The sequence below is a fragment of the Gymnoscopelus braueri genome (assembly GCF_963280865.1).
Source record: "Gymnoscopelus braueri genome assembly, chromosome: 15".
Taxonomy (NCBI): Eukaryota; Metazoa; Chordata; class Actinopteri; order Myctophiformes; family Myctophidae; genus Gymnoscopelus; species Gymnoscopelus braueri.
Window position 1 is genome coordinate 22,185,187 of NC_137620.1, and position 26,044 is coordinate 22,211,230.

The 26,044-nt window shown below is 44.3% G+C and overlaps 1 protein-coding gene across 5 annotated transcripts in view; it reads right to left on the reverse strand.

Annotated features, from left to right (window-relative positions):
• The window catches only part of LOC308101737 (nuclear factor 1 B-type-like), a 93,750-nt gene that overhangs the window by 19,529 nt on the left and 48,177 nt on the right, over window positions 1-26,044 (reverse strand). For 3 of the 5 annotated variants that reach the window (XM_080451197.1, XM_080451199.1, XM_080451195.1), the window contains exons 3-8: window positions 17,659-17,715; window positions 14,241-14,309; window positions 10,855-10,975; window positions 10,177-10,298; window positions 5,450-5,584; window positions 4,159-4,343 (exon numbers count right to left, since the gene is read on the reverse strand). In XM_080451197.1, coding sequence (XP_080307323.1) covers window positions 4,159-4,343; window positions 5,450-5,584; window positions 10,177-10,298; window positions 10,855-10,975; window positions 14,241-14,309; window positions 17,659-17,715 — 689 coding nt within the window. The remainder of the gene's footprint in view (window positions 1-4,158; window positions 4,344-5,449; window positions 5,585-10,176; window positions 10,299-10,854; window positions 10,976-14,240; window positions 14,310-17,658; window positions 17,716-26,044) is intronic. The other 2 variants (XM_080451198.1, XM_080451196.1) reach the window with 1 other exon arrangement.

Sequence of the window (26,044 nt, forward strand, 5' to 3'; positions counted from 1 at the left end):
GAATTGTGTCCACAGGGTTCCCTCCGATGTGAATAGAATGTTTAATTAGAGTGTAATATAATCTGCGTTAAAGCAAGCATAAAAACATTCTGGCGCTCGTCCACGGGATTATAAGTGCTGTGTTATTTGCTGAGGCCCCCCCCCCCCGCTCCCCTCACCATACCACATCAACACCCCCCCCCCCACCACCACCAACCAACTAGCTTTCTCTCTTCACTCCAAAGCTGCCTCGTCTCACCTCACCCCCCCCCCCTCCCATCCTTCGCCAGCACCCCAGCAGAGGGCCAGTTAATTCTGAACAAGAGCCGGGCCCCAGCAACGGCAAATATTTACAACCTTTATCATTCCCTGCGGTTTTTCTGTGGAGTAACTCTGTGGCCCACCCCCCTCCCCCCTCTCCATCTCTCCCCCCCCCCCCCCACCCCTCCCTCCGTTCTAGAGACGGAGACGTCTATAAGGCCTTTGTTTACGGTGAGAACAGCGAGGATATAAAACTCACATAAATATCTCACAGCTCTCTCATCTCATAGAGACGCCTGCTCTCTCTCATTCTCCCTCTCTCTCTCTCTCTCTCCTCGGTTGTGCACGTACGCATAGACACACAAACACACACACACACACACAGACAGACACACAAACAAACAACACACGACACACACTCGCGTGCGCGCGAGCGAGCGCTCTGGCTTCAGTGTGTAACTAGTGTGTAACTGAACATATAAAAGTCCTCCACTGTTTGATTTAGTGGGGGGTTCTTGCTGGCACTACGCTACCGCCAGTTATCCGCGGACTATCCACGACTGTATTTGTTTAGAAAAGGCGATGTGGTTTACATTGTGTATACTGAGTTACTGGTTCTTAGCGCTGCTGTAAATATGAGCCTGAGTGATGTGACATAACATTAAGAATAGCCTCTGTTTGAGACAGAGCATATATCGGCCTCTTTGCCTGAGGAACTAAATGAGGATTACATTGAGCAACAACAACAACCAAAAAAAACTCTAACTATTAGGTGACCATTCAAATGTTAATCCCAATATATATAATGCTCCCAATGAAATAAAATGTTATAAATTAAAACATTTCAATAAAAAGGGAAAAATAGAACATCAGACATCAACAACAAATCAGACTGTTCCATTTGTACACAATTATGCTTCATTTATGGTTTATTGTGTGCTGGTGTCATGCGCTGAAAATAGCGGCATCTACAAGCACACAACGCGACGCATCGTGAGCTTGCAGATCTTCTATTTTTTGGCACACCACACTGGCAATTTCGTATATATCAGGCTTTCTGAGGCCGATTCAAATGCCTTCTAAACCAGTAGAACACTTAAGTTTTTCAAACACTTTCAAGATTTCTCAAAAATGTTACAAAATAGCAGATGTACAAGCTCGCAGCGCGGCACTTTGACGTGACGTGCTGTGAGCTTGTATATCTGCTGTTTTTGAATAGCCAACACTAATATCTAAAATGACAGTGTAGACCATGGGGAAAGTAGGACGGCATTGCTCTACACTGCCCTCTTATACAGTTTGAGACGGCAATAAAATGGTGGCTTGGGGAGGTTCACGTTATCTTTATGGCGTTTGAGGTTAGATAAGAGTGCTAAGACAGAGAGAACAAGGACCTATTTAAGTCTATGGACGCTTGGAGGAAAATCAGCCTCTAATCTCTTAAACTACTGACCTGGTTAATCTGCTAACTGACATCACTGATCTGTCTCATTAGTTAACCAGACGAACTGAATGCTCCCTTAAAGCCACTTACTGGCCTCTCCCGTCTGTTAAAGCTACTGTCTGCAGTATTTTACAGTATGCACTTGGATTTTCAGCAGATCTGAATGTCTGCAAACAAACATGTGGTGTGGTGGTTTATTGGGGCTTAACACATTTAGACCTGGAACCCCTATACATTACTATACCTTTCAATCCGGGAACCCCTTTTGGGGTAGTTGTTGCTATGTACAGTATATAGCAACATACATTTTTTGTAATTTTGGAATAATATTTGAAGTTTTTCTGAAAACTTAGGACAGGATTTAGAAGCCGTTTTTAGAATCGGCCTCAGGCCCAAATGCGTTAAACAAAAATTGCGTTATTTATTTCGCCTCTCATACCAAATGTCAAGTGTAATATCAATAATTAAAGTAGCTATTCTTCTTAATAATAAACACACATTTGTAAAGTGATATACTGTAGTTATTGCAGTGAGAGAGACAACAGGTCGGAAAACAAAGCCAGTGACAGCTGTGTGAGTGAACGCGTGCGAGCGTGCATGCACGTCCGCAAATGGTCTCATCAAGTCACCTTTTTGCCCTCACTCGAGTTTGACACCCCTGGTCTAGAACATTAGCTGTGTCTAGTTTGTCAGCCGGTGGATGTTTAGAACAGAATAATATCTTATAATAGCCAATAACAATATCATCGTCAAATGGTCCTGTTCTTCCAGAAATACTGCTGCCAGCATTATCTACCCGGAAATACATTTTTGGATTGTGTAGATGTCATGATGATTTGGTCTGTTATATTAAACTATTGCCTTTATTGGTAAGCTAAAATACCCTGACCTGTCAACATTATTGTTCTGTTTAAGTAGCTGATCTATTCATTATCTTACTGACGAGCTAAACTACAGGCCTGCCTGTTCTTGTAAAAAAGAGTCATCGTTCTATTTCACACTACAGGCCTAACAACTAGTACCTATTTAATTACTTAAACCCAATGTACTTTGCTGACCGGAGTCCCCCATGGGTGGTCTATATTAGGCCCCCTCCTTTCTTCCCTCTGTCTACACCAAATCTCTTTGCCGAAAATAGCAGATCTACAAGCTCAAGCTCATTTGGGACAGTAGATTTCATGTGGTTAACTACTGCCCTAGTGAGCTGTTAAAACTACTGACTGAATTGGTAATAGATTTACTGGTCTGTTAAACTACTGACATTGGGAATCCGCAAATCTACTGACTGAATTAATAATCCATTTACTGATCTGTAAAACTACTGACTTAGTTAACCACCTATTGACGGATCTACTGACTGAATTAACCATCCATTTACTGACCTGTAAAACTAGTTCTACTGACTGAATTAACCATCCATTTACTGACCTGTAAAACTAGTTCTACTGACTGAATTAACCATCCATTTACTGACCTGTAAAACTAGTTCTACTGACTGAATTAACCAACCATTTACTGATCTGTAAAACTGCTGACCTGGCACTGCATTTAACCCATTAAAACCGAGAAAGCATCTGTGCCATTTTAGATTTTTTTAAAAATCTTGAAAGTGTTTTGGGAGTCCTTAATTGGCATGAAAAAGTTTGAGAACTACTGATTTAGAAGGCATTTGTAGAATCGGCCTCAGGTCTTAAGGGGTTAAATGACTGACCAGGCAGGCCTGTCTCTTGTCTTCCCTCAAACTACTGCTCTTATAGATTTCTTAACCTGCTGTCTCAGCTGTTCTGTTAAATCATTATAGCACCATATTGGTCAGCCAACCTACCTTACGTGGTCTGTTATAACAGGGCTTCCCACTATTGGGCCATATTGGCACCCTTATTGTTGAAGAAGAAGAACTCAATAATTAACTCAGAGTAGGAGTAGAGGGACCCCCCCCCCCCATCTTCCTTGTCCTGGGTTGAATGTGAGAGTGTGTGAGCTGTGTCTTATCTGATCTCTTTTTTTCTTTTTGTTGTATTTAGTTGATACTGTTTGTCATTTTTTATAAATAATTTTGGTATAATATTTTATTATGTCTTTAATTACTTTCTACTGTTGTCAATTATGTTGTTTGTGTCAGAAAATTGCTCTTTGTTATATTGGTCTTGTCTACATGCTGTCTTTTCTATCTGCAAAGAAATTGCAGGGCTTCCCAAACGTTTCCATGCCAAGGACCGCCAAATAGCCACAGCCTCTGGCTGCGGTCCCCCTATTGCGAAACGGCTTCTAGCAACAAAAAAATCCCCTATTTTTCACCTCTCCTTTCAAGTTAGCCCTCCTGACGGCCCCCCACTCTCGATACCTGCGTGTTATAATGCTAACCACATTGATTCGATGACCTGATTGTCCTGTGGAGCTGCCGATTTTCCATCGATCAGATGAACCACTTAACATAACTGGTTCGTCAGCTGCATGCCGTCAGATCACTGTACCTGGCTGGTCTGGGGGCTGGACGGGTCGTACGACGGCACGTAGCTCTTGAGGGTGTCGGCGGGGTTGAGGTGGGGCGGGTAGCGAATGGTGGTGTGGGAGAAGTAAGGTGACGGCGCCGGGGGCAAGATGGCCGACGCTGAGAACTGCAGCGGCGAGTGGGGTGGCGGGCTCCTCGTCGATATAACTAGAAAGAGGCAGGAGAGGGAGAAACACACAGAGAGAGAGAGAGAGAGAGAGAGAGAGAGAGAGAGAGAGAGACATGAGCAGTCTTGCTGTAAAACCGTTGAACTGTTCATCTGCCTAAAACTGAAACAGATGGACCTTCCGCCACCATGCTGCTCCGTCCTTGGTAATCTTCTGCGCTTCTCGTTGTTCATTTAACCCATTCAATCCGGGAAACGCATCTACAAATTTGGCCGCAGACCCCCATCTGAAAATATTTTGTTCCAGGGACCCCCCCCAGAAAGCAAAGATTCAGTCAAAAATGTAGTAGTATTCATAGATTTGCACACATTTTCACGATTTTTCAAAAAGAACCAAAGTATAAAATAATGTTTATAGCTCAAATCTAAAATGACACAGATGCGTTCCCGAATTGAATGGGTTAATTTGTGCTGTAGGTTTTCTGGTGTGTCTTGCTCATTGCGAGCGTGTGTTGCATGCCTCGCTGCAAACCAAATTTCCCTTTCCCAGACAATAAAGTCGTGAATAAATCACCATGGGATGAGAGTTAAGACAGGGAAAAAGAAAGTGAGTTGGTCAGCTATACATAGTATTTATACAAAAACAAAAAGATTATGAAAGATTATACGCTGTATATATCTAAAGATAACTCACAACTTGAAAATAAGTGCATACTGTACTTTCAGGACAATAGTTTTGAACCATTAGTTATGCCATTTTAGATTGAAACTCTTAATTCATAAAGGACCACCCCCCCCAGATTAAAAAAAGAAGTAAAAGTCTGATATCTGCTGCTAAGCTGCCAACAAGAGACTGTGATATTCTGCCTCTGTTTCATTTATTTGTATTACTTTTAAGCATGCACCGTGTACATCATTTGATATTGTTGTCCTGTTGTCCACATCTGAGTTTTTCCCTTGTTTCTTTCTCTTCTTACGACTATATTTTGCAAGTCGTTGGAGCTTGTACGTAAAACATTTTATTTACCCTCTCTTTTACAACTGCAAACTTGTGATCATGTGACAATAAACTTGTATAAAGTTGAAGTACATAAAACAACCTTGATTTATGTGCGCCTCGGCCTCGGAGCAGGCAGGACGTACTCACCACTGTGTCCTACACCTGTTAGGCCAGGGTGGTGGTGCTGGGAGAAAGTGCTGACTCGTGGCGAGGAGTCCTGCGGAGAGGTGGGGCTGAACAGAGGCTTCTCAGGCTTCTTCATGGTGGGGGAGGACATGTCTGCTGGAGGGAACACACACCCGCACACACGCACGCACGCGCACACACACACACACACACACACACACACACACAATCCCGAAATCAGAAAACTCCCTACAGGTCCATTATTAAGCCTGATTTATACTTAGCTGTGTGACTGTGTCCTGCGCTGAGAAGAGCAGATCAAAAAGCTGAGGATTTTACTCTGTATATATACGTGCCAAGCAATCTATTACTCTGGCAGGATTTATGAGTCGCCATGTTAAATGGAATTCCACAAGGTGATGCCTGCTTCCCTTCGTACTCGTGACCTTTGACATTCTGTCACTCAGTAAATAATTCCCTTAAAGCACAATACAAAGGCATCAAAGTCTGTTCAAACGGCCACTTCCACCCCTCGACTATCATTTAGCCTGTTTTCTTTTTGTAAACTACAGATCCCACGAGCAACTTAAGTCGCTCATTACTGTCGTTCTGGGCTATGCGTGAGCCATGATCGACCGTTGCGCCTGTGCCGTTTTCAATTTTCCGTGCCGAGGCGTCAGCGGCGTTCCGAGGGGAGCGAGATAACAAATAGAAGAGACTCTCGATGGTCTGCGTCAGGTGGCGGATCATTCTACGAACATTCATCAAGTGTTTTTTTTCTTGCGGCCTGTCGCTGCTTCTTTTGTGCGCATAACTCTCACCTCATCCGTCTGTTCTCTCCCAAATTATCTATGTAAACGCTGTCGCTCAGGCATTTCCATTTTATTTGTCGACACTCTCGTTTTCCCACAGTGGCGGAGGATCCACCTGAACGGCGGGAGAAGTGACTCATGCTCCCGGAGAGGAGCGGGACAAAGGCGAGAGGAATCCGGGGGATTTCCCACTCCAAGGCAGTAAGAGGAAGCTGGCTTAAACGCTTTAGCTTTTGCAGATATACCTTTGAGGAGATGGATATCTGCACTGCTTGGCGGTTAGCATGCATTATAAATAGAAAATCCTTTTTGGAAATGGATGGATGCCTGCAAATAATTTGCCTCTGTTTTGCTTTCCGAAGTCCTGCAAAGGAAATCGACCGATGAAAAGGACGTGTCAACGGGATATACATACTATATTTATACTAGATATTAAAAATAGGTGATGAAATGTTAGTGTTATTGTTATCAACCCAAGTGCAAACATGGAATTCCTTTGATGTGCATGATATCAATCTGATCTCTTCTGTAGTACATTGCAAGCACACATGTGTTCATAAGTGCTCAAAAGGTATATTAACCACTTAAAAGTTCCTTGCACGTGAAGATTTTTTTTTAGCGAAAATAGCCGATCTATAAGATCACAACGCATTATGAAATGCCCAGAATAGGGATGCTAGGGTTCATGTGGTTTAAGGAGGGGCATACATAATCTACACACACACACAGATGCACGCACACAAAAACAAAATGCTGCACACAAATTACAGTCTATAAAATGTTCTTTCCTAGGGCCAAAAACCCCCCAACACACGACGGCAAGGATTCCTTTTACCGCACGCTGAGGTCTCGCCAAACAACAGCCATGTGCACGAAATGACCGCTTGGCACTTGGACGGGCTCATATGGGTTTAATATCACCCCACTTCACTTTTATTCTCTCCTAACAGAATAATGGCCTGCCTTCAAGAGTTCTGCCTTTCTCCTCACCCCTCAGTATGTATGTATAAGGCTCCGGGCCCAGAGATGGTGTGGCGATTGGGGCCCCCTGCCTCTAAGGGCACGCGTACCCCTGCTGACCCGGGGTCAAACCCCGCCAGTGCCTTCTTTCCTTTGTCTCCCCCGCTGTGCCTCTCTCGAGGCTAATTTATACTTTGCGTCGACACTTTCTTCAGCTGAAAACGCGTCATCTCTGTTAGCCGACACGGTCGCCTGACGAAGCATAAATTAGCCTTTTAGCCTTCCTATTGTGACGATGAAGAAAAGCCACTAAGGGGGAGCCTGGACTGCTTGCTTTCCTTTTTTTTAAAAAAGGTGCAGAGGAGAAAAAGCCTTGCAGGCCTTAAGACACCAGGAGGTGCACTAAAGCTAAAATCACAGCAGGCCTCGTTGAGGAAAGGTGGAACATTTTGTACCCGATCGTTCCGTCCTGTCACAGTCAGGCTTAAATGCTTCCAACAACCTCTGCTGGTTGAGGCCAGGGGCTGTGGGAGTGGGGCCGCGGTGCGCACACTGCGTAAAGGAGTCAGGGGAGAGGGAGAATGATCCGGAAACACGGGACAGGGAGGCCTTAATTAAAAGGGCGTCAGGGCCTCAGCTCTGCACCGGGAGACAAGGTAATGAGACGTGCATGACGTCCCGCGAGGATCTCCCTTGTTCCGTCTCTCGCACGTGCATGCGCTCTGAGACAGTTAAGTGTACAGTATACAGGCGCATGCGCGTGCAATCGCACTTATGCACTTTCCCTTCTATTTTGTTCACACTCAGAGACCTAGTCAAGTACGCACATGAAAAATCCCACGCGCATGCACACAAAACAAATGTTCCCTTTGCTGTCTTTCTGTCTCTTTCTGTGTCTGGGCCGGCCACCTGTTGAGACAGACTACTCCACAGAGACCTACTTGCTTCTGAGTCAAGTTCAAACACAAGCCGTCACACCTGCCTCTCCTATTACACACACACACACACACACACACACACACACACACACACACACACACACACACACACACACACACACACACACACACACACACACACACACACACACACACACACACACACACACACACACACACACACACACACACACACGCACACACACACACACACACACACACACACACACAAAGAGGCACGCACACACACACACACAAAGAGGCATGCACTAAACGCGCTTGTTTTTTTTTCGCATGCAGGCAGGCTACTAATAAAACTGGCTTGTTTTCTTCACAACACAGATACACACTTTTTAACACATGTCATGTACGGCTCTAATTATCTCTCTGCACAAGCACAAATGCAAACAAACACACACGCAAACATTTTTCTGACATGCACACTCACGTACAGTGCAGGCGTACAGTTTCACCTTTCACACCTTTACACACAGCTGCAGTATTAATTTAGCTTTGAGCTTTAATTTTAAATGACCTTATAACCAGTCGTGTACTTTACATCTACGTGCGAACAGGAAGGACTGGTGCACGATCAAAGACGTGCACTCGTACCAACGGGGGATTTTCTCACATGTTGAGCCACGATATAAAGATTGATTTCCCGATAAGAGATACTGTGACACATTAAACCTCCAGGTCGTAGCCGTAGCATGTGGACTGAACTCAATGAACACAAACAGCCTACGATGTTTGCAGGGTTTCTTTGTAAAATACTATAGGCCTACAGATAGATTTGGGGGAATATTCTACACTATATTAAAGTCACTCTCCAATATCTCTAATGAATCCAGTAAAAGAATAACCATTTTGTAAATCTGCAAATTAACAATTAAGTGACCTTTAAAAAAAAGTACCATCATTTGTTTTCATTTGGTGCTATCAATATGTAACGTACAGTACACTATATCTCACTTTTATGATGATCAATGACAGATATCTAACTTTTCAGGGGGAAAAACATCTCCTCATTTGCATCGGCAAACGTTGAGGGAGCCACAGCTTTCCGATTTCAAACTGTATTTTGAATGGGGTTTAAGGTTTTTTATGACAGCGGGGGTGCCGGAGGCAATCCATGTCCTGGTGTGCATTTAGGTAGAGTTGAAGGAGTTCATGAGCACGGAACACATGGAGGGAGGAACCAGGTGCGATGCTAGTTCATCTGCATTGCATTGTGCACAGGGATAGCAGAGATAAGCCCGACTCATTACAGTGCGGAGGGTTCACGCGGTGCATTCAGCCCGGTGTTGAAATGAGGCTTAGCATTAGCTTTGAAAGTAGCGTTACGTGTATGCTAATGTTCTTGTGCATACTGTTAGATCAACATTTTGACCTTAATCACTCTGTGGCAGTATAGCCTAAAGGTTAGCAAAGCAGACCTGCCCACCCCACAGGTCACCTGCTTGAATTAGCACACCAGCTGGAGAGAATCACAACAGGAAGAGTGAATGAGTCAGCAGCTACTGCTGAGGTGTTGCCGTTACTGGTACGGTTCCCACTTCCCAGCAGTGATTGTATATTAATGATGGTATGTTACTGCATGACTGTGATGCAGGATGTTGTCGTTGCGTTAAAATACAACCACGGCTTTCCCTCCCATTGTCCATATTAGCCATCACTGGCACTGTTACGGTACTTTATGTACTGTATACTGTGTGAATACACTACACTGACGCTATCACTTCATGTATACTGTATATGACACATTTCATACATATTTGAGAGACTGAGGTGCTCTTATTTTCATTAAATGTTTTGAGTATAGTTACTTTTCTCATGATTATTCGTGGAAGCTTGTATGGGAAATACTTTCATCCACTCTTTTTCACCTGTAAATAATAAACAATGTGACAATGAACTTGCAAGTTGAAGTTCATACGCTGAGTATGACGTAAGAGGAAAATGGCCACAGTGTGAATATGGCCAATTCCTCGTACTCTCGGGCTTCCGAACATAAAACAGTCAAATTGACAATCCTCACCTCCGTCTCGGTCATGCCAGTTGGCACGACTACTGGCTGGTGAACTGGGTGAGGAGTAGAAGTCCGGACCAGTGGGGCTCGTCTCCATGTTCTCATCCATGTTGATGGTCTTGGGCCTTTTACTGCGGAGAAGGACATGGTTCATGGCTCATGCTGGCAAAGGTGGTTCGCATGATATCGAGTCATTTATCCCATCAAGACCTGAAGCTGATTCTACAAATGCCTTCTAAATCAGTAGTTCTCCAACTTTTTCGTAATTCAAACTTATTCAACATTTTTTCAAACATTTTCAAGATTTTTCAAAAAGTGTTAAAAAAAATTGCAGATGTACAAGCTCGCTTGTATATCTGCTATTTTTGAATAGCCAACGCAAACATCGAAAATGACACTTTCCCGGTTTTAATTGGTTATATTAGCTGCAAATTATCCACAGTCTCAACCTACAATATAAATCATATTCATATATGATATAAATCCACATTACAATCTTTGATATAGTTGCTATAATACAAAGCAATTTCTTTAATTATGGCAAATAGACAAATCTTTATCAAATAGGTATAACTTGCCTGTTTTACAAATCTGACTTTCATGCACAGTACAAACACATGTATGGATTATGTGTTGTTCATAAATCATGCAGTTATGAGTGAGCTATATGCTTTCATGTCCACTGACCTGCCAGGGGGTGAGGAAAGGGAACGATGTAGCCCCACACTAGAGTTCAGGTCGTGGTAATAGGGCTGGCTGGGCATTTCGGCCATGGAGAAGTTTACCCCGGCCCCCTGGGTGATGGGCACTGTGGAGGAGAGAGAGAGGGTAGAGAGGTACAGTTAGTGTTAGGTTTTTTTGGCAAGCTCAGGGCTTTCACTCAGGACTTTTCACAAATAGACCTATTATACTTTCGACTCCACTACATTTTTAGGAAGGAAATCTTGGGACCCAAACTTGATTATATTATTATTATTTAATTAACCACTTAAGCCCTATAGTGGAAAATAGCCGATAGGGGGGTGGGCATTGATATTAAAAAGAAAATGTAGAGTATTTCTATTTACTTGGGTATACAGTATACTGTACTTTGTCAACAACTGGTAGCCGTTGTAAAAGTCTCTATTCAGGTATTATAGCAGTATCGTCCTTGTCCTGCATCAATAACATGCATAACTCTTTTCATGAAGTTACATTATAGTAAAACATTACAGTAATAATTATACTGTAACTTCTTCTAAACCACTTTATAGTAAAAAAATAAAAATAAAAAAGTGGGTCTACTACAATGGGAAGTGTAAATCATTTGTGTTTGATTATATGAACCAGACATGAGAGGTAATATAGATAACATACTGTATACAATACAAACAGAGAAATGTAATACTATCTGAAAACAAAGGGCTCACATAAAGACTTCATTTGCTTTTGCTACCCTGTTGTACAAACAGAGCATGTACGGTATACAATTATTTTAGCAAATTGCCATTACAAGTCTCCACATTGTCCACTTATGGCCTCCTCCACCATCACCACCACGGACAAAATATAGCGAGCTGGAAACATTTCATGAATGATTCCTGTGCATCTTGGGGAAGTCTCTCAGTTATGCTCTCATAATGCATCCAAACGGCTTCTTGTCGTCGTTGCTGTGGCCCAGTACAGTAAAGCACTGTTCTGTTCTGTGCCGTCTCCCTGCATAGTGATTTACAGTAGAAGAGAGGTGTCCATTTTCTCGCTGCGGTCGAGGCGGGGGGATATTGTTTCAAGGGAGGATGGGCGAATGTTTACAGAACAAAAGCAGCCCGCCAGACCTCTCTTCCTCCCTTCCCCTCCCTCTCTCTCTCTCTCTCTCTCTCTCCTTCTCCTTCTCTCTCTCTCGCTCTTCTCCCAGTGTGTGGCCTCTGTAAGAGAGCCCCCACAGCATGGGCGGTTGGTCGGTCGGTTGGGTTTGGAGTCGATGAGAGGATGGAGTGTGTAGTGGTGTCTGTTGTGGTCTGAGGTTCACCACTGGCACGGTCCCTCGGCCAGCCTCTGCCCCGGCTGGCAAGCTGCAGCAGCCCCTGGCACCGTCCCTTACCCACTGCTAGCCATACCAGGCTGTATGTGGCCGAATGCTTCCGGACAGAGAACACTGAATGTAGTGTGTGTGTGTGTGTGTGTGCGGGGGGGGGGCTCACTGTCATTCAATGCCAACTGGCACCCGACCACCTCTTTTGTCTTACGCTGTATAATTATATCCAAGTAACTTTTCTTTTAATACTACTTAGTTGTCGTTTATTTTAAGGTTTGACTTCTAAGAGAGTGCAAATACATTTGTTTTTATTTGGTTGTCTCACAGAGCCTTTCCTTCCTTTAAGCATGCACTAAGTACTATGTTGGGTTCACAAAAGGACATAAACAGAATGTACACTGAATGTTCATGCATCTTAGTTCAGCAGTTCCTTGAGCCTATAAATGTACTACAGCATACTCATTCCGGGGTCCTCTTTTCCAATAATGAGTATCCTTGTCGAAAGGCCAGATTGCAAGTCAGCCTTGAACTCTATAGCGATCCCTTTGATGGTCTTCAAAGACCGTCTCAAGAGCCTGGAAACCAGAGTGGAGAGCGGGGAGGGGAGACGCGTTGATGGACAAGCCGGCGCTCAGAAATCTACCCGGGGAGTGGTCGGCTGAGTGAGTGACAATTCCTGTGCGTCCGATTTTGCCTTGTTAAAATTCCAGTTTGACTTTAGCCAACCTCGCAGAAGCTGGCGAAGGCCGCCTGAGAGGAAAACACACCGTCGCTGTGGCCATCTGGTCAGGGGGCGCAAATTAAAAACAACAAGAACAAACACAATATCTTTCAAAGGGATGCTTGTCAGGTGTGTCAGCGCAGGGAGCTTGCAGCTTTCAGGTCATAAATGGTCAAGGAGACTGGATCTGTGAGCACAGATCAACACGGCTGTACTTTGAAACAAAAGGGAGAAGATGGAACATATAACACCTGGTCACACAAAAGGTCATTTATAGTATACTTTTTTAAGTATCTTTTATTGAATTTGTTATCTAGATTTAGTTCTCTGTTGTTGCCCTAATTTCCTCTCCAGGGTCAATAAACTTGATCGTATCTCAAAACAACAGATACCCAACTCCAGCGTTCAATGCCTACCGCATACAGTGAGGATTGGCATAATTGTGACTTCGAGTTGGGTAGATTTTCTTGTGACACTGATTCACTTACAACACCCACCAAATGCCCCAAATCCCCTAGCTTCATATTATGTACTGGCACATACTGTGCACACAAACACGGAATGTTGGGTTTTGTGCATACTAGTTCATGATTCTTGCTCAATTCAGTTGTTGGCTTTTAAAACAAAGCATGGGTGATGTATTGACCCCCCGCCCCCTGTTATAGTGTCAACAAAGTGAAAACATTCAAGAAAATATAAAACCCATAAACCCGACACACCTACATGTGAAAATGCATGACACATACAGGAACGTTTCACATAAATACGGGTAACGAACCAAGGTTGGCTGGCGTGTACAATAGGTGAATCAATTCATTGTGTGCTGGTGGCATGTCCCAGAGCCATGGCAGCAGCTTTGGAACGGTACAGGTAAATATCGCCCCGGGGAGACAGTGTCCTCAGCTAGCAAGAGAGACCAGAGATTCCGAAAGAGCTGTCAACAGCTTTGAGATGAGCAGGCATGTCTGTACAAACATGCACACGCTCATACGCACACACGGATGTACAGTAAAGCGTTTTGTTCCAGGGGCAGGACTTGCCCAACTGGATTTACAACAACCCCCACCGCAGTAGGCTACATCAGATCTGTGTGAATCCACACGGCAGAAGGGATTCAGTGAGGATTGGCATAATTGTGACTTCGAGTTGGGTAGATTTTCTTGTGACACTGATTCACTTACAACACCCACCAAATGCCCCAAATCCCCTAGCTTCATATTATGTACTGGCACATACTGTGCACACAAACACGGAATGTTGGGTTTTGTGCATACTAGATTCCAACGTACAGTATGTGTTCTTATAGCCTACTGTACATTCTGAGGCCAAAGTACTTACTTCTGGAGACTCGCACCAGTTCTTGAACACTGAAGACACCTGATTTGATGAAGCTGTCTTCCAAGTAACCTGCAGACACAAGAACGTACAACAACTGATTAAGAAATGAATCATTAATTATAATTCATGTAGTAAATATTAGTCCAACAGAATTGATACGTTTAAAAAAAAAAAGATTCATTATTGGCATTTAAAGTATTTTATTTCTGATAGGTCAAATATGCAGGGAGACAGGAAAGGTTGGAGAGAGGGGGGATGAAACGCAATAATGTGCCTCGGTCGGATTTAAACCATGCGGGTCAACTGCGGGAAGGACTTTAGCCTTATTTATATGGTATGTGCTCTTACCCTGTGAACCACCGGGCGCCCCGGACATGATACTTTAACTATTCACTGTTTACTTGCACAGCGAGGTAAAAGGAATTGTTGGCTTGAATGCTACAATAACTAGGCTAATTTATTTTAATGTGAAATGACGCCATGAGAATTGGTGACTGTCAGCTTTCATTTTCAGCCTTTTTCAACAGCCCACTTAAAGAACCATGGTGCACAGTGCCAAAGCCTTGTTGACAGCTTAAGTTTGTATTGAATAAAGAATTCAGCTCTTAACTAAACTGACATCACACTGAAATGGCAGGGATTCTGAAGACAACAAAACTTGCTTCTACAGAGCTCATCCAACATGACAACAACCACCGTATAATGCACTGTTTTTGTGGGAGCCATTTGTGGGTCACGGATCCATTTTCGTGGGTCGCGAATATCGCTTTATTTTTTGTTTCCTGAATTGTGTCATTAATTATTATTTTAAATGATTTTCTAAAGATGTCCAAAAATGTTCATGAATTTTTCAAAAATAAAAATAATCAAAGAAATTCCCTAAATTTGAAAACAAATGTTTAAGAAGTAGTGAAAATAGCAGATCTGCAAGCTCGCAACGCGGCGTGATGAGCTTGTAGATCTGTTATTTTCACTACTTTGGGTGCTGGGCAAACATCAGATTTCTCTTTTGGGAACGTTTGGGAACCACTGGTATAATGTATACAGTAGATCAAGTGTGCATGTATTGTACTACTGTACACTGTACAATAGTGAACAGTGGTAGATGAAAAACCGACATGGAGGGAGGATGACAAGTGCAGTACATACATAATGTATTTAACTGTGCATCAAATAAACACACAGAGCTTAAATATGAGCTTTATCGTGTCAATATTGATGGTGGTTCTGTTATGTCAAGCCCCAGTGCCTTCAGAGCTCATAGCGTTATTCGGCGTAAATAGGCCAGCGCAGGAATCAGCGATCATAATCCAAAAAGCCATCATTCAAGTAAAACAGCTAGAAGTTATCAACACCCAAATGACTCAGGTCTGAGCTTTGATGTAAATGCCCATGGATCCCAGCAGCTGTGCCAGGATGATAGGCAATGGGTAAGCGGAGCGCGTGCAGCTGGATTGGCACCTACAAAGTGTAATGCCTCGGCTTCGAGTGAGCCAAGGGCTAGCACGGGGGGAACTGTGCCACTGCCGACAAGGGGCCTTCCAGGCCCTGAGTCATTGGCTCGCCGGCGTGTTTTGCTTGGCAGCCATGTCGGCAGAACCTGCTCTTGAGGTAGAAAACTAATTACGCTTCCCAAACTATTTTCATTCCTGGATGGTGACGACACATGGCGCAGGTCAGTCCAGGGGAGCGGAGCTGGGGCTGTCAAAAGAATATGCTCCCAGACAAGCCATTTTTATACCGGCTCGTCTGGATGTATTGCGCACTGGTGGTGGCTGGTGCCAAGTCTGCAGTCAAACTTTCACTCTTGGCAGAGTCTTGGCAAACAGGGATGTGTTCTTACTTCATTAGAACAGAGCGCATTTGATGTTGCCCGCTGAGAAAGTGACAATACAGTTTTTTTTTATGATCCAATAAAACTGAGCTTCCCTAACATTTCTTACTTGTACATCGAAACATACCCTCCAAAAATAATTCAACGCATCCAGAAATGAGACCTGGCATTTGTTGCCAAAAAAAAGGGGTGGCACTCTACTTTAAGCCAATGTCTATAATGCATTATAAATATTCTGCTTTATAATCTATTTGTAATGCTGTATAATTACATTTATAAGCATTGATAAGTATAAATAATTTTATAATCACTTATAAGGCCAAGTATCATAATACTTCATGATTGCTGGTCAATTCCAGACTTTAGCCTTTTCTATTATTCTCATAGTTGTAATACATAATAATAATAATTTCATAATGCATTATAATGACTTATAATGCATTACAGTGTGATTATAATTCACTGTAAGTGGTCACTTGCTTTAAGTATAAATCATTACATCCATGCAAGAACATTACACAAAACGTTTCTGCCAACTGTACACCTCCAAGAATTACTTTACATAAAGTAACCAGTGACCACTTATAGTGACTTATAATCACACTATAATGCACTATACGTGATTATAATGCATTGTGAAATTATTATAATGTATTACAACTATGATTATTATAATACACTATGATCCTGGCTGTGGGTTGGTGAGTCTGTGAGTGATCAGCAATAAATGATACTTGATGTTATAAGTATATAACAAATAATAATAATAATAATAACAAAATATGTTTTATTATGTGTTGTGTTATTATGGTTAAGAATTTAGAGTACCTGAGTGATAGCAGTTTATAATTCAGAATTTGAATTCAGTTTATTTCCAGGTATGAGGAAATTGCCTCAGTGAGTTTGGTTTACTAACTACAGTGAATAATAATAACAGCAGTAAAGGCATAATTCCACATTAAACACTTAAACTGAAAATTGCTGATCTACGAGATTGCAGATCTGATATATTCACAGAATATTTATATATTTCTACCAAATGTTTGTCTGTTTTAGCAGAATGTTTGTCTATTTTTGCCTATTATAGACATAAACAGAATTGGGATGCAGAGTTAATACCATCACCCTTTTCCAATCGCACCTCAAAGTATGAGAAAAGGAATGAAACAACAATGATTGTTTTTGGTTCATTTGAGTGTTTTGAAATTTGTAAAGTCAAATTGGAAAAATATGTATTTTTTACTTGTTTGCTTTGGAATGAAAATGTATTTTCTTTTTATTCAGAGTGAAAAAGGAATTATCCATAGGCACCCTGACCCTAGGGTTCATCTGGTTATTTCAATATAAAGGTGAAAAACATACGGATTGAACACTTGCGATTTTGTTTTTTTGTTTTGTTTTTCACAGTGACGGCACCACATGGTCCCGTCTGGGAGAAGTCACAGGGTTCACGTCAGATAAGACTCATTGGAATGGAGAGGAGGATACAGTGTGTACATAGGCCACTGTACCGTGGGGGGGAGTTCTATGGAAGGAACAATGGGGTGATGACAAGGAGCAGAGGACGAATGGCACTGCACATACCTGGAGGTGGATTCTTGCCTGGCTCATTGTTACTGGGACTTCCTGACTGCTGCAAGTCTGCAGACACAGAGAGAGAGAGAGAGAGAGAGAGAGAGAGAGAGAGAGAGAGAGAGAGAGAGAGAGAGAGAGAAGTATATGAGGACATTGACCGACATAAACGTTTATTGTGACACAAATTATTTTCTGGAAGCAGATTAAGACCTGAGGCCGATTCTACAATTGCCTTCTAAATCAGTAGTTCTCCCACATTAAAAATGTGTCAGAAATGTTAAAAAATTGCACGAAGTGACGCGCTGTGAGCTTGTATATCTGCTATTTTTTAATAGCCCAAAATTTTTACAGAGGCTTTCCCGGTTTTAATGGGTTAAAATACTTGTACTGAGCAATTGAACTCTTCCATATTCATTATGTTTTTAAAGTGTCTCCTCTAGTTCTGTGTTGAAATCCCAGCTGGAGTGACCGTTACAGTGTTAGACCTTAAACAAGGAAAAGACGTTAGACCGAAATGCAAATTCCTTTAATTCACTGGTGACTTATAATAAAAAAAAAGTCCAGTGATTATAATGTAGCAAAACCGCTGTGGTGATAGGCCCGACCACCACTGTTCTTTTCTCAGGAACACTAATCTAGGCAAGTGTCCACCCAAGGACCCCAAATACATTTATTTAGTATTCTACAGCATCTAAATTATTTTCCACATCCAAGAAATGCGGGCAAGAATATCTTGCACGGATGCAAAAAGTCTCAGAACCATCCGATAATCCGATTAGATTTTTTTTAATGAAATTGCTGCAGCGCTAAGATTAATGCTCAAACGCAGTCACAAGTTAAGAGTAAAGGTTTTTCAAAGAAAGAGGGGCAACGGGTTTCATTGGTGGTATGGTAGAGCCGTGCCATGTGAGGTGGTAGAGACACGGAACAAAATGGGGGGGGGGGGGGTCAGACAGAGACAGAGACAGAGAGAGACAGACAGCGACTGAGTGAGTGAGTGAGTGAGTGTGAGTGAGTGAGTGAGTGGGGTGGGGTGGGGATCCACAAGGAAACACAAGTGGAATTCTTTCCACCGGAGTACAGTGCACGCACTCTGGTATGAGAGGGCCAGGATTGACGTCCTTCACCTCAGAGACTCCCTGGGAGGGGAGTCAGCCGCTCCTCAGCAGAATGCCTGTCCATAGCGGTGTTATTATTACTAAACTTGAGGACAGCAATTAACAAATGCTGTTTTTTACAATTTATTGCTGTTTCTAATTCTAACACTAACCCTAAAGGCCTGAGTTAGTTGCGAGCTGGTGTCACGCACCGAAAATAGACAATCTACATGCTCATAATCGCTCACAGCGTGTCGAACTGCAATACGTTGTCGTGGGCTTGCAGATCCGCACCGCCACGCAAATAACTATAAATCAGGGATAACTCCAACCCCGAAACACACACACACACACACACACACACACACACACACACACACACACACACACACACACACACACACACACACACACACACACACACACACACACACACACACACACACACACACACACACACACACACACACACAGCCATTCCTCAGCACAGTTCCTGGCTGCCCTTGTTGATCACCGACACACACTCAGCCTCTCTCCTCTACATTACACAAAGAGTTTCAGTACAAAACGATATTTCAAAAGGTTGAAACAGCTTCTATTACAATCTGGTTGTTGGCCTGGTTGTTATGAATCAACAGCAAAGACACTGTAATGTTGGACTGTAGTTATGCTGTATAACCGTATAGTACAAGTCCTCTCAACACTTGGTTTAAAAATGTATATAACCTAATATAAACGTATATGTATTTAAAACACTGACTGAAATGTTATCTTATTTTGAGTGTTTTACAATTATTGTAACAATTCAATGGCTCATTTTTCAAAAAGATACACAATTTTATGTGCAATAACTATTTGGCCCGTAAGGTTTCAATGCTATTTTAAGTAGTGTGCTGGACGTACTGAGTGACACAGCAGTCATTTTGACGTGTCATATACGGGTAAACAATGCTGCAGCTGAAAGTGATAGTAACATTAATTGTGGGTGTGTTTAATTTAGGCGTTTCTGTGTGCCAGCATGAAGTTAACTGTACAGGAGTTGTCCATGCTGGCACACAGTAGTCAACACCTTAATCAAACATAACCCACAATGAACGTTATTGCCTTCAGCTATGTTGTTTACCCATCTATGACACGTCAAAATGTCCGCCGTGAAAAAGCGTCCGTATAGAGTACAAGAGGGGGGGGGGAAAGAAAACAACAGCTGCAGTACAGTACAGTACAGTACAGTACACACATGTACAGTGAAGTGCTCAAGCCCTGCGACCATACATGGAGCAGATGAGGGAGGCGAGCAGGGCTGCACTGCAGCACAGCAGTACAGTGAGCGGGACCCCCATAATGATTTACACTGGCCTAGGCCCCCACGTGCTCTCAGAGAGAGAGAGAGAGAGTGAGCGAGAGACATAGGGGGAGAAAGAGACCAGCACAATGAGAAACACCAGGGAGATACCATCTACGCCTTTAAACGCACAGAGCAAAAGGAGAGAGAGAGAGAGAGAGAGAGAGAGAGAGAGAGAGAGAGAGAGAGAGAGAGAGAGAGAGAGAGAGAGAGAGAGAGAGAGAGAGAGACGGTGAACTCAGATACCCTCGCCTTGCAACAACACCCCTCTTCCTGCCGTGGCTCTCATAAGCCATGTCTCTGAGGCATCGTGGAGGGAGAGAGAGGGGGAACGAAGGAGAGAGAGAAGAAGAGAGCGCAGGAGCGACAGAGAGGGCGCGAGAGAGAGAGAGTGAGGGAAAGAGGCGGGTGGGAAAGAGAAATGGGAAGAAAAAAAAGTTGAAAGATTTATTCTCTCCCTCTCTCTCTCTTTGACTAGCTATCCCTTCTCTCCCCCTCTCTCTCTCACTCTCTCTCTCTCTCCCACCCTTTTCACTTGCTCCCCCTCTCCTAAATTTGACTATTAAACAGCACTGCAAAAACGGAATGTTCTTGGCCGAGGCTCAACAATGACAAAGTAGGGAGGGAACAACACCATACGTTAAGCAGAAAAAATCCCCCTCCTTCTGTACGCTAAGCCCCAATAACTTCCAACTTGTGCTCTCTCACAATAAAGGCCTAACCTAACTTATGCTTTCTCACAACAACATAGCTTTCAGACTGGTGTATCTGCTATGCTTCAAAAAGGTATTTGAAATGTTGTATTAAAACAAAGACAGTGCCTAGCTTAACTGGGGAACGTGTATATAGCTCGCGCGAACCAGTTAGCGGCGCTATAAGCACCGGTTGAAATCGATGTTAACAAAGAAGGCTGCCGTGGCTGTCTCCTGAACAACGGCCGTACGTCATTGTCTGAACTCAGCAAAAAACTGAACGGTTCCCATCTACTTCCACAAACGAGGAGTGAGTCATTTGGACTGGCGTGCATGCGCACTGCACGCACCCGCGCAGACACACACACACACACACACACACACACACACACACACACACACACACACACACACACACACACACACACACACACACACACACACACACACACACACACACACACGCACAAACACACACGCACGTACACTGTTGAAAAGCTTTTGTGAGCGGTTTGGCGGTTTGTGTGGAGTTGGCACAGAACGCGTCCATAAAGTGATTGCGGGGCGCTCCGTGGCCTTCGCCTTCCCTCCCCATGCCACTTTCAGAGCCATCCATCAGTCTAGTTACAGCTGCCAACTCCACGGCCTCTCCCCGGAGAGATGCTGAGAGACACAGAATGGGTGGGAGGGAGAGAGGCCTGGAGAGAGAGAGACAGGGCGAAAGTGGGGAGGGGGGCGTTGGAGGCAGAAAGGTATAGCATGCGAGGAGAAGAAAGAAGGCGTAGCCAGAGAGAGAGAGAGGTGAGAGAGGGCAAGAGATGAAGAGAGAGAGGGGGAGAGAGAGAGAGAGAGGGAGAGAGAGAGAGAGAGTAGAAATCAAGAAGGTAGAGGTTGAGGTGATGACCGGCGGATGTGTTTCTATAGCGGCAGAGATCGGGGAGAGAAAAAAAAAAGTGGAGGGGGAGGTTGGGGTGTCTTCCTCCAGGTCTGTACAGGCAACCGTGACAAAAAAAGAGCAGATGGTCGCGGCAATTAGAGATCCCAGCCAGCATCTTCCAGCGCGAAGGCCCCACGCTGCAGCACCGGGAGCCGCCACCTGGATGAGCCGAGGTGGGGTAGAGGCATATGGTCCGTCTGTCAGCCACTCTCTGCTCTCTCTCTCTCTCTCTCTCTTCCTCTCTCTCTTCCCGGCCAAGAGAGCTGTAAGGGCACTCTTCTCTCTCCGCTCTGAAGCCGGCGGAACACCTCAACCCCGTGCACTACATTTGACCTCTGACCTCTCGCTTTAATGCGCCGCCGTCAGTGCAGTTGTTGTTGCTGTTGTTGCTGTTTTGGTTTGGAGAACAACTGGCCGATGGTCAGGGTTGGTGAGTGCTGGATCGCTTGGTCAGCGGAAAAAATAAATAACGCAACATCGCCATTTGCAACGTGCGAGTGACTTGGAAGAGCACAAGTCACTCTTTACCCACGTCAGGTTGGCCATGATGAGGTACCTGAATTAACAACTCTGAAATCATGTCTAAAAATAGCGTTATGGTTCCAAATAAGACTGTGCACAGCTGTGCACACATGCACTCTGTATTTCAGAAGGAATGCCAAAAAAGGCAGTTAAGAGAGTGGTGCAGAAAACAAAACAAAAAAAGACACACTGGGGACATTGGGAGTACACGGCCCTTGTCTTCAGCTAAGAGGTGTCCCGTGCTGGAGTCCGGGCCAATCCGATAGTCTTCAAATAAACAGCAGTGTAACCTGTAAATAAACAGTTGCGGTCGAGGAGGCTGGGCTTTTGCCCTGGGTGCTTGGCAGGGCTTGATCGCAGGCCCAGACAGCACACACAGATAGACACACACACACACACACACACACACACACACACACACACACACACCCACATGCGGCCCTTTTCCAAAAACAACATTTCTTGGCACCCTACGTCCCTGCCACTTGTTTAAACAAACAAACTGAGGGAAGCAAAGAAGGAGAAAAAAAAGAGTCAAAAATACGACTAAGACTCTGCTGTTACACAGCAAAGGAAGCATGGAGAAGAAGAAGAAACAGCAGCTGCAAGGGATTGTGGGTAGTGTGAATGTTTCCACGTCCTCCCTACACCTTCTCGTCCGTCAGATAGTTATCATTCCATTCTAACAACAGGGGCCAATTAGGTGTAATGGCCGCCGAAATCTGGCTGGGCGAGAACCTTTTCTCAGCGCTATTGTGAGGTTTGTTCTCCACGCCCAAGCGTGCTGCTCGCCTGGATTTTATAATCACTAAAACACTCGTGCGCCCACACACGCACGCATGAACGCGCGCACACGCACATGCACACCCGCACGCACACACACTCTCTCACTCACTCTCCAACCCACCCTGTCAGCTTTTGGCATGATACCCATTCCTTTCCCCACTAAATTACTGAACACACATGCACACACACATACACATGCTCTCTCTCGCTCACACAAACTCACACACAGTGTGGATTAAATCAACCACATAGTTTAGGGAAACTTTCTTTCTCTTTTTTTTTGCAGTGGTCCTAGCCCACAAACACTAACAGACACGTACAGATACCCCCCCACCCCCCAACACACACACACACACACACACACACACACACACACACACACACGCACACACACACACTTACGAAAGCGGCGTGTGCACGTGTTTTTTTTGCGCGTACACCATGGCTACAGATGCATAGCGCCGTCGACATTTCAGGAGGAGAAGCCCGTCTGGCAGCCATTTTATGCCGAGCGGGGTTCTCTGTGCACATGTATAGCACTCTGGCTGCCAGAGGCATGGGTCCCGAGCCAAGACGCATTTCAGCAGCCCGGGGAGGCGAGGGGAGGGGAATGCGAGGGTGAGCCGGGAGAGAGGTGGGGGGGGGGGGTTTGAGGGAGAGGAGGCATGGAGGGAGAGGTGGACTCCCGGAGAAGAAGGAGGGAGAACGAGAGAGAAGAACGGGAGGAGAAAAGAAATACATATCGACCTAATTACAGGACGGCTCTGATGCGTAATGTTTCGACAATACAGCTGCTCCTGAGTAAATATTTGATGTGGTCGAGCACACTTTCTGTTCTACAACCTCCTCCTTTCTTTCTTTCTTTCTTTCTTTCTATCTTTCTTTCCCTCTCTCTCTCTCTTTCTTTCCTTCTCTCTGGAACGGGAGAGACTCACCCCTATCCTTCCCCTTGGAAAACATAGAAACATTGTGTGTGTGTGTGTGTGTGTGTGTTGTGGTGTTAGGTCACACAAGTTGCTGGCACCGAGCTTATGTCTAAATGACTGTATGTGTGCACAAGTGAGCATGCATGTGCACTCTGTCCCGTGTCCTCCCCTGCTCCTGCTTTCCGCCTTTCACGGCTCCGGCGATGACCTCACACTGCACGGGCCGCCGTCCAACAGCCGGCAGAACCTGCTGTTCTCCTCCAAATCTCTCTCTCTCTCTTTCTTTCTTTCTTTCTTTCTGTCCCATCGCTATCTGTCTATCTCTGTCTCTACGTGTGCAACAGTATCCCTGCTCCTTTTGTATCTTTTTGTACCCGCCTGTGTGCTTATCTGACGCTCGCTGTATTTGCGGTGAGATAATTGTCTTATCTAGAAAGAGAACTGCATGCTATATGAAATTATTCAACCACTATCTGAAATTCACCAGCCTTCAGTATATTTCCTTCACAGGAGCTGATAGATCGATTCTATACTAAAAAATATACTATATACTATACTACTATATATATATATATACTGTATACTATACTATACACTATATACTAAGGATCCTGTGTAACTTTAAATGTCGACATGTCAAGTTTTACTTTCATGAATTTAAAATGTCACATCTGTCAGCTATATCTCTATGTTCCCTTACTTAGACACTCTTCTGTCTTAGTTTCCTTATTTCTTAATTGTTCCATTTGTTTCGGGCGCTCGTCCTTCGCCTTTCCTCACCGCTCGATCTCCCTCTGTTCCTTTTCTTCTTCTTTTTCTCACTCTCTCTCGCTCCCTCTCACCCTCCCTCTCTCCGCTTTGTTGTCTAAACAAAGTGGCCTTTATCGGGATGAGCCGCAACCCAAACAAGCCAAACAAAAGATATGGGCAAGGAAATCTGCCCGGAGAGGAGGGGAGGATCTTATCATGCCCAGCCATTGTGTGCCAGCCTGCCGACCGCCGATGCCTTCGCCCCCTCTTCGTCCTGGCATCTCAGCGACGGGGGGGGTGGGGGGTGGGGGGGGAGGGGGTTGCTTGTGCAAGGCATTCCGCAAGGCAGCTGGCATCGGCAACTGACCTGGCCGAGAAGAGGGCGTAAGAAAATGCGGAACGCTAACTGCGGCCAAAACAGGACGCCATCTTACAGTATCACTGTTGTAACGGGGTGGGGAGGGAGGGCGATTTCGACGGACCAATGAGGTAAAGAGCGGTATGCAAAGCACTTCCTGGTGTTGCCCCAACCTGGGGGTACACAGCAAAATGTACATTAGAGTGTTTAACCCTGAGAGAAATAAATGGACCTGTAACGGTCTGTGCTTTCAGAGTAAAACTAACACTCTGGATATTACTGCGCAGAAGCTGGAATCAGGTGACATGTAGAGCATTCTCTCAGGCTGTGTCGATAACCTTAGCCGTTGCAACTTGTCCGCAGCAGCTACAAAACAAACATGACGAACTGATGCCTCAAATTAATGTTCCAACAAAATTCCCCCTCAGTCAACCCCTGAACACATATTGGATACTGCTTAAAACATTATTGTTACACAGTGGATGTGTAACAATAATACCCTGGTCCAAACAGAATAGAGTAGGCTACAATAGAAGAGAAGAACAGAATAGCTCTTAAACAGAAAGTTGTGCTCAAAATACAACACACACATACAGTACACACACCCATCCACACACGCGGTGACAAATGCTGTGGCTGTGTCCCTTAGACAGAGCCCATACACTTGGTGACGTTCTAATTATTATCTTATAATTGGAACAAGGCAGGTATTTCATTTAGGCTTACAGGGAGACAGGCAAGAGGTGCTCGGCTTTTGCCCTATCCAATGTCGCTCTCTGACTTGGAATGCAGGTACAGTAAGATGAGTCACTCTGATCCAACCCCACCTCTCTCTCTCTCCCCCTCTCTCTCTCTCACACACACACACACACAGACACACAGACACACACACACACACACACACACACACACACACACACACACACACACACACACACACACACACACACACACACACACACACACACACACACACAACAAAACA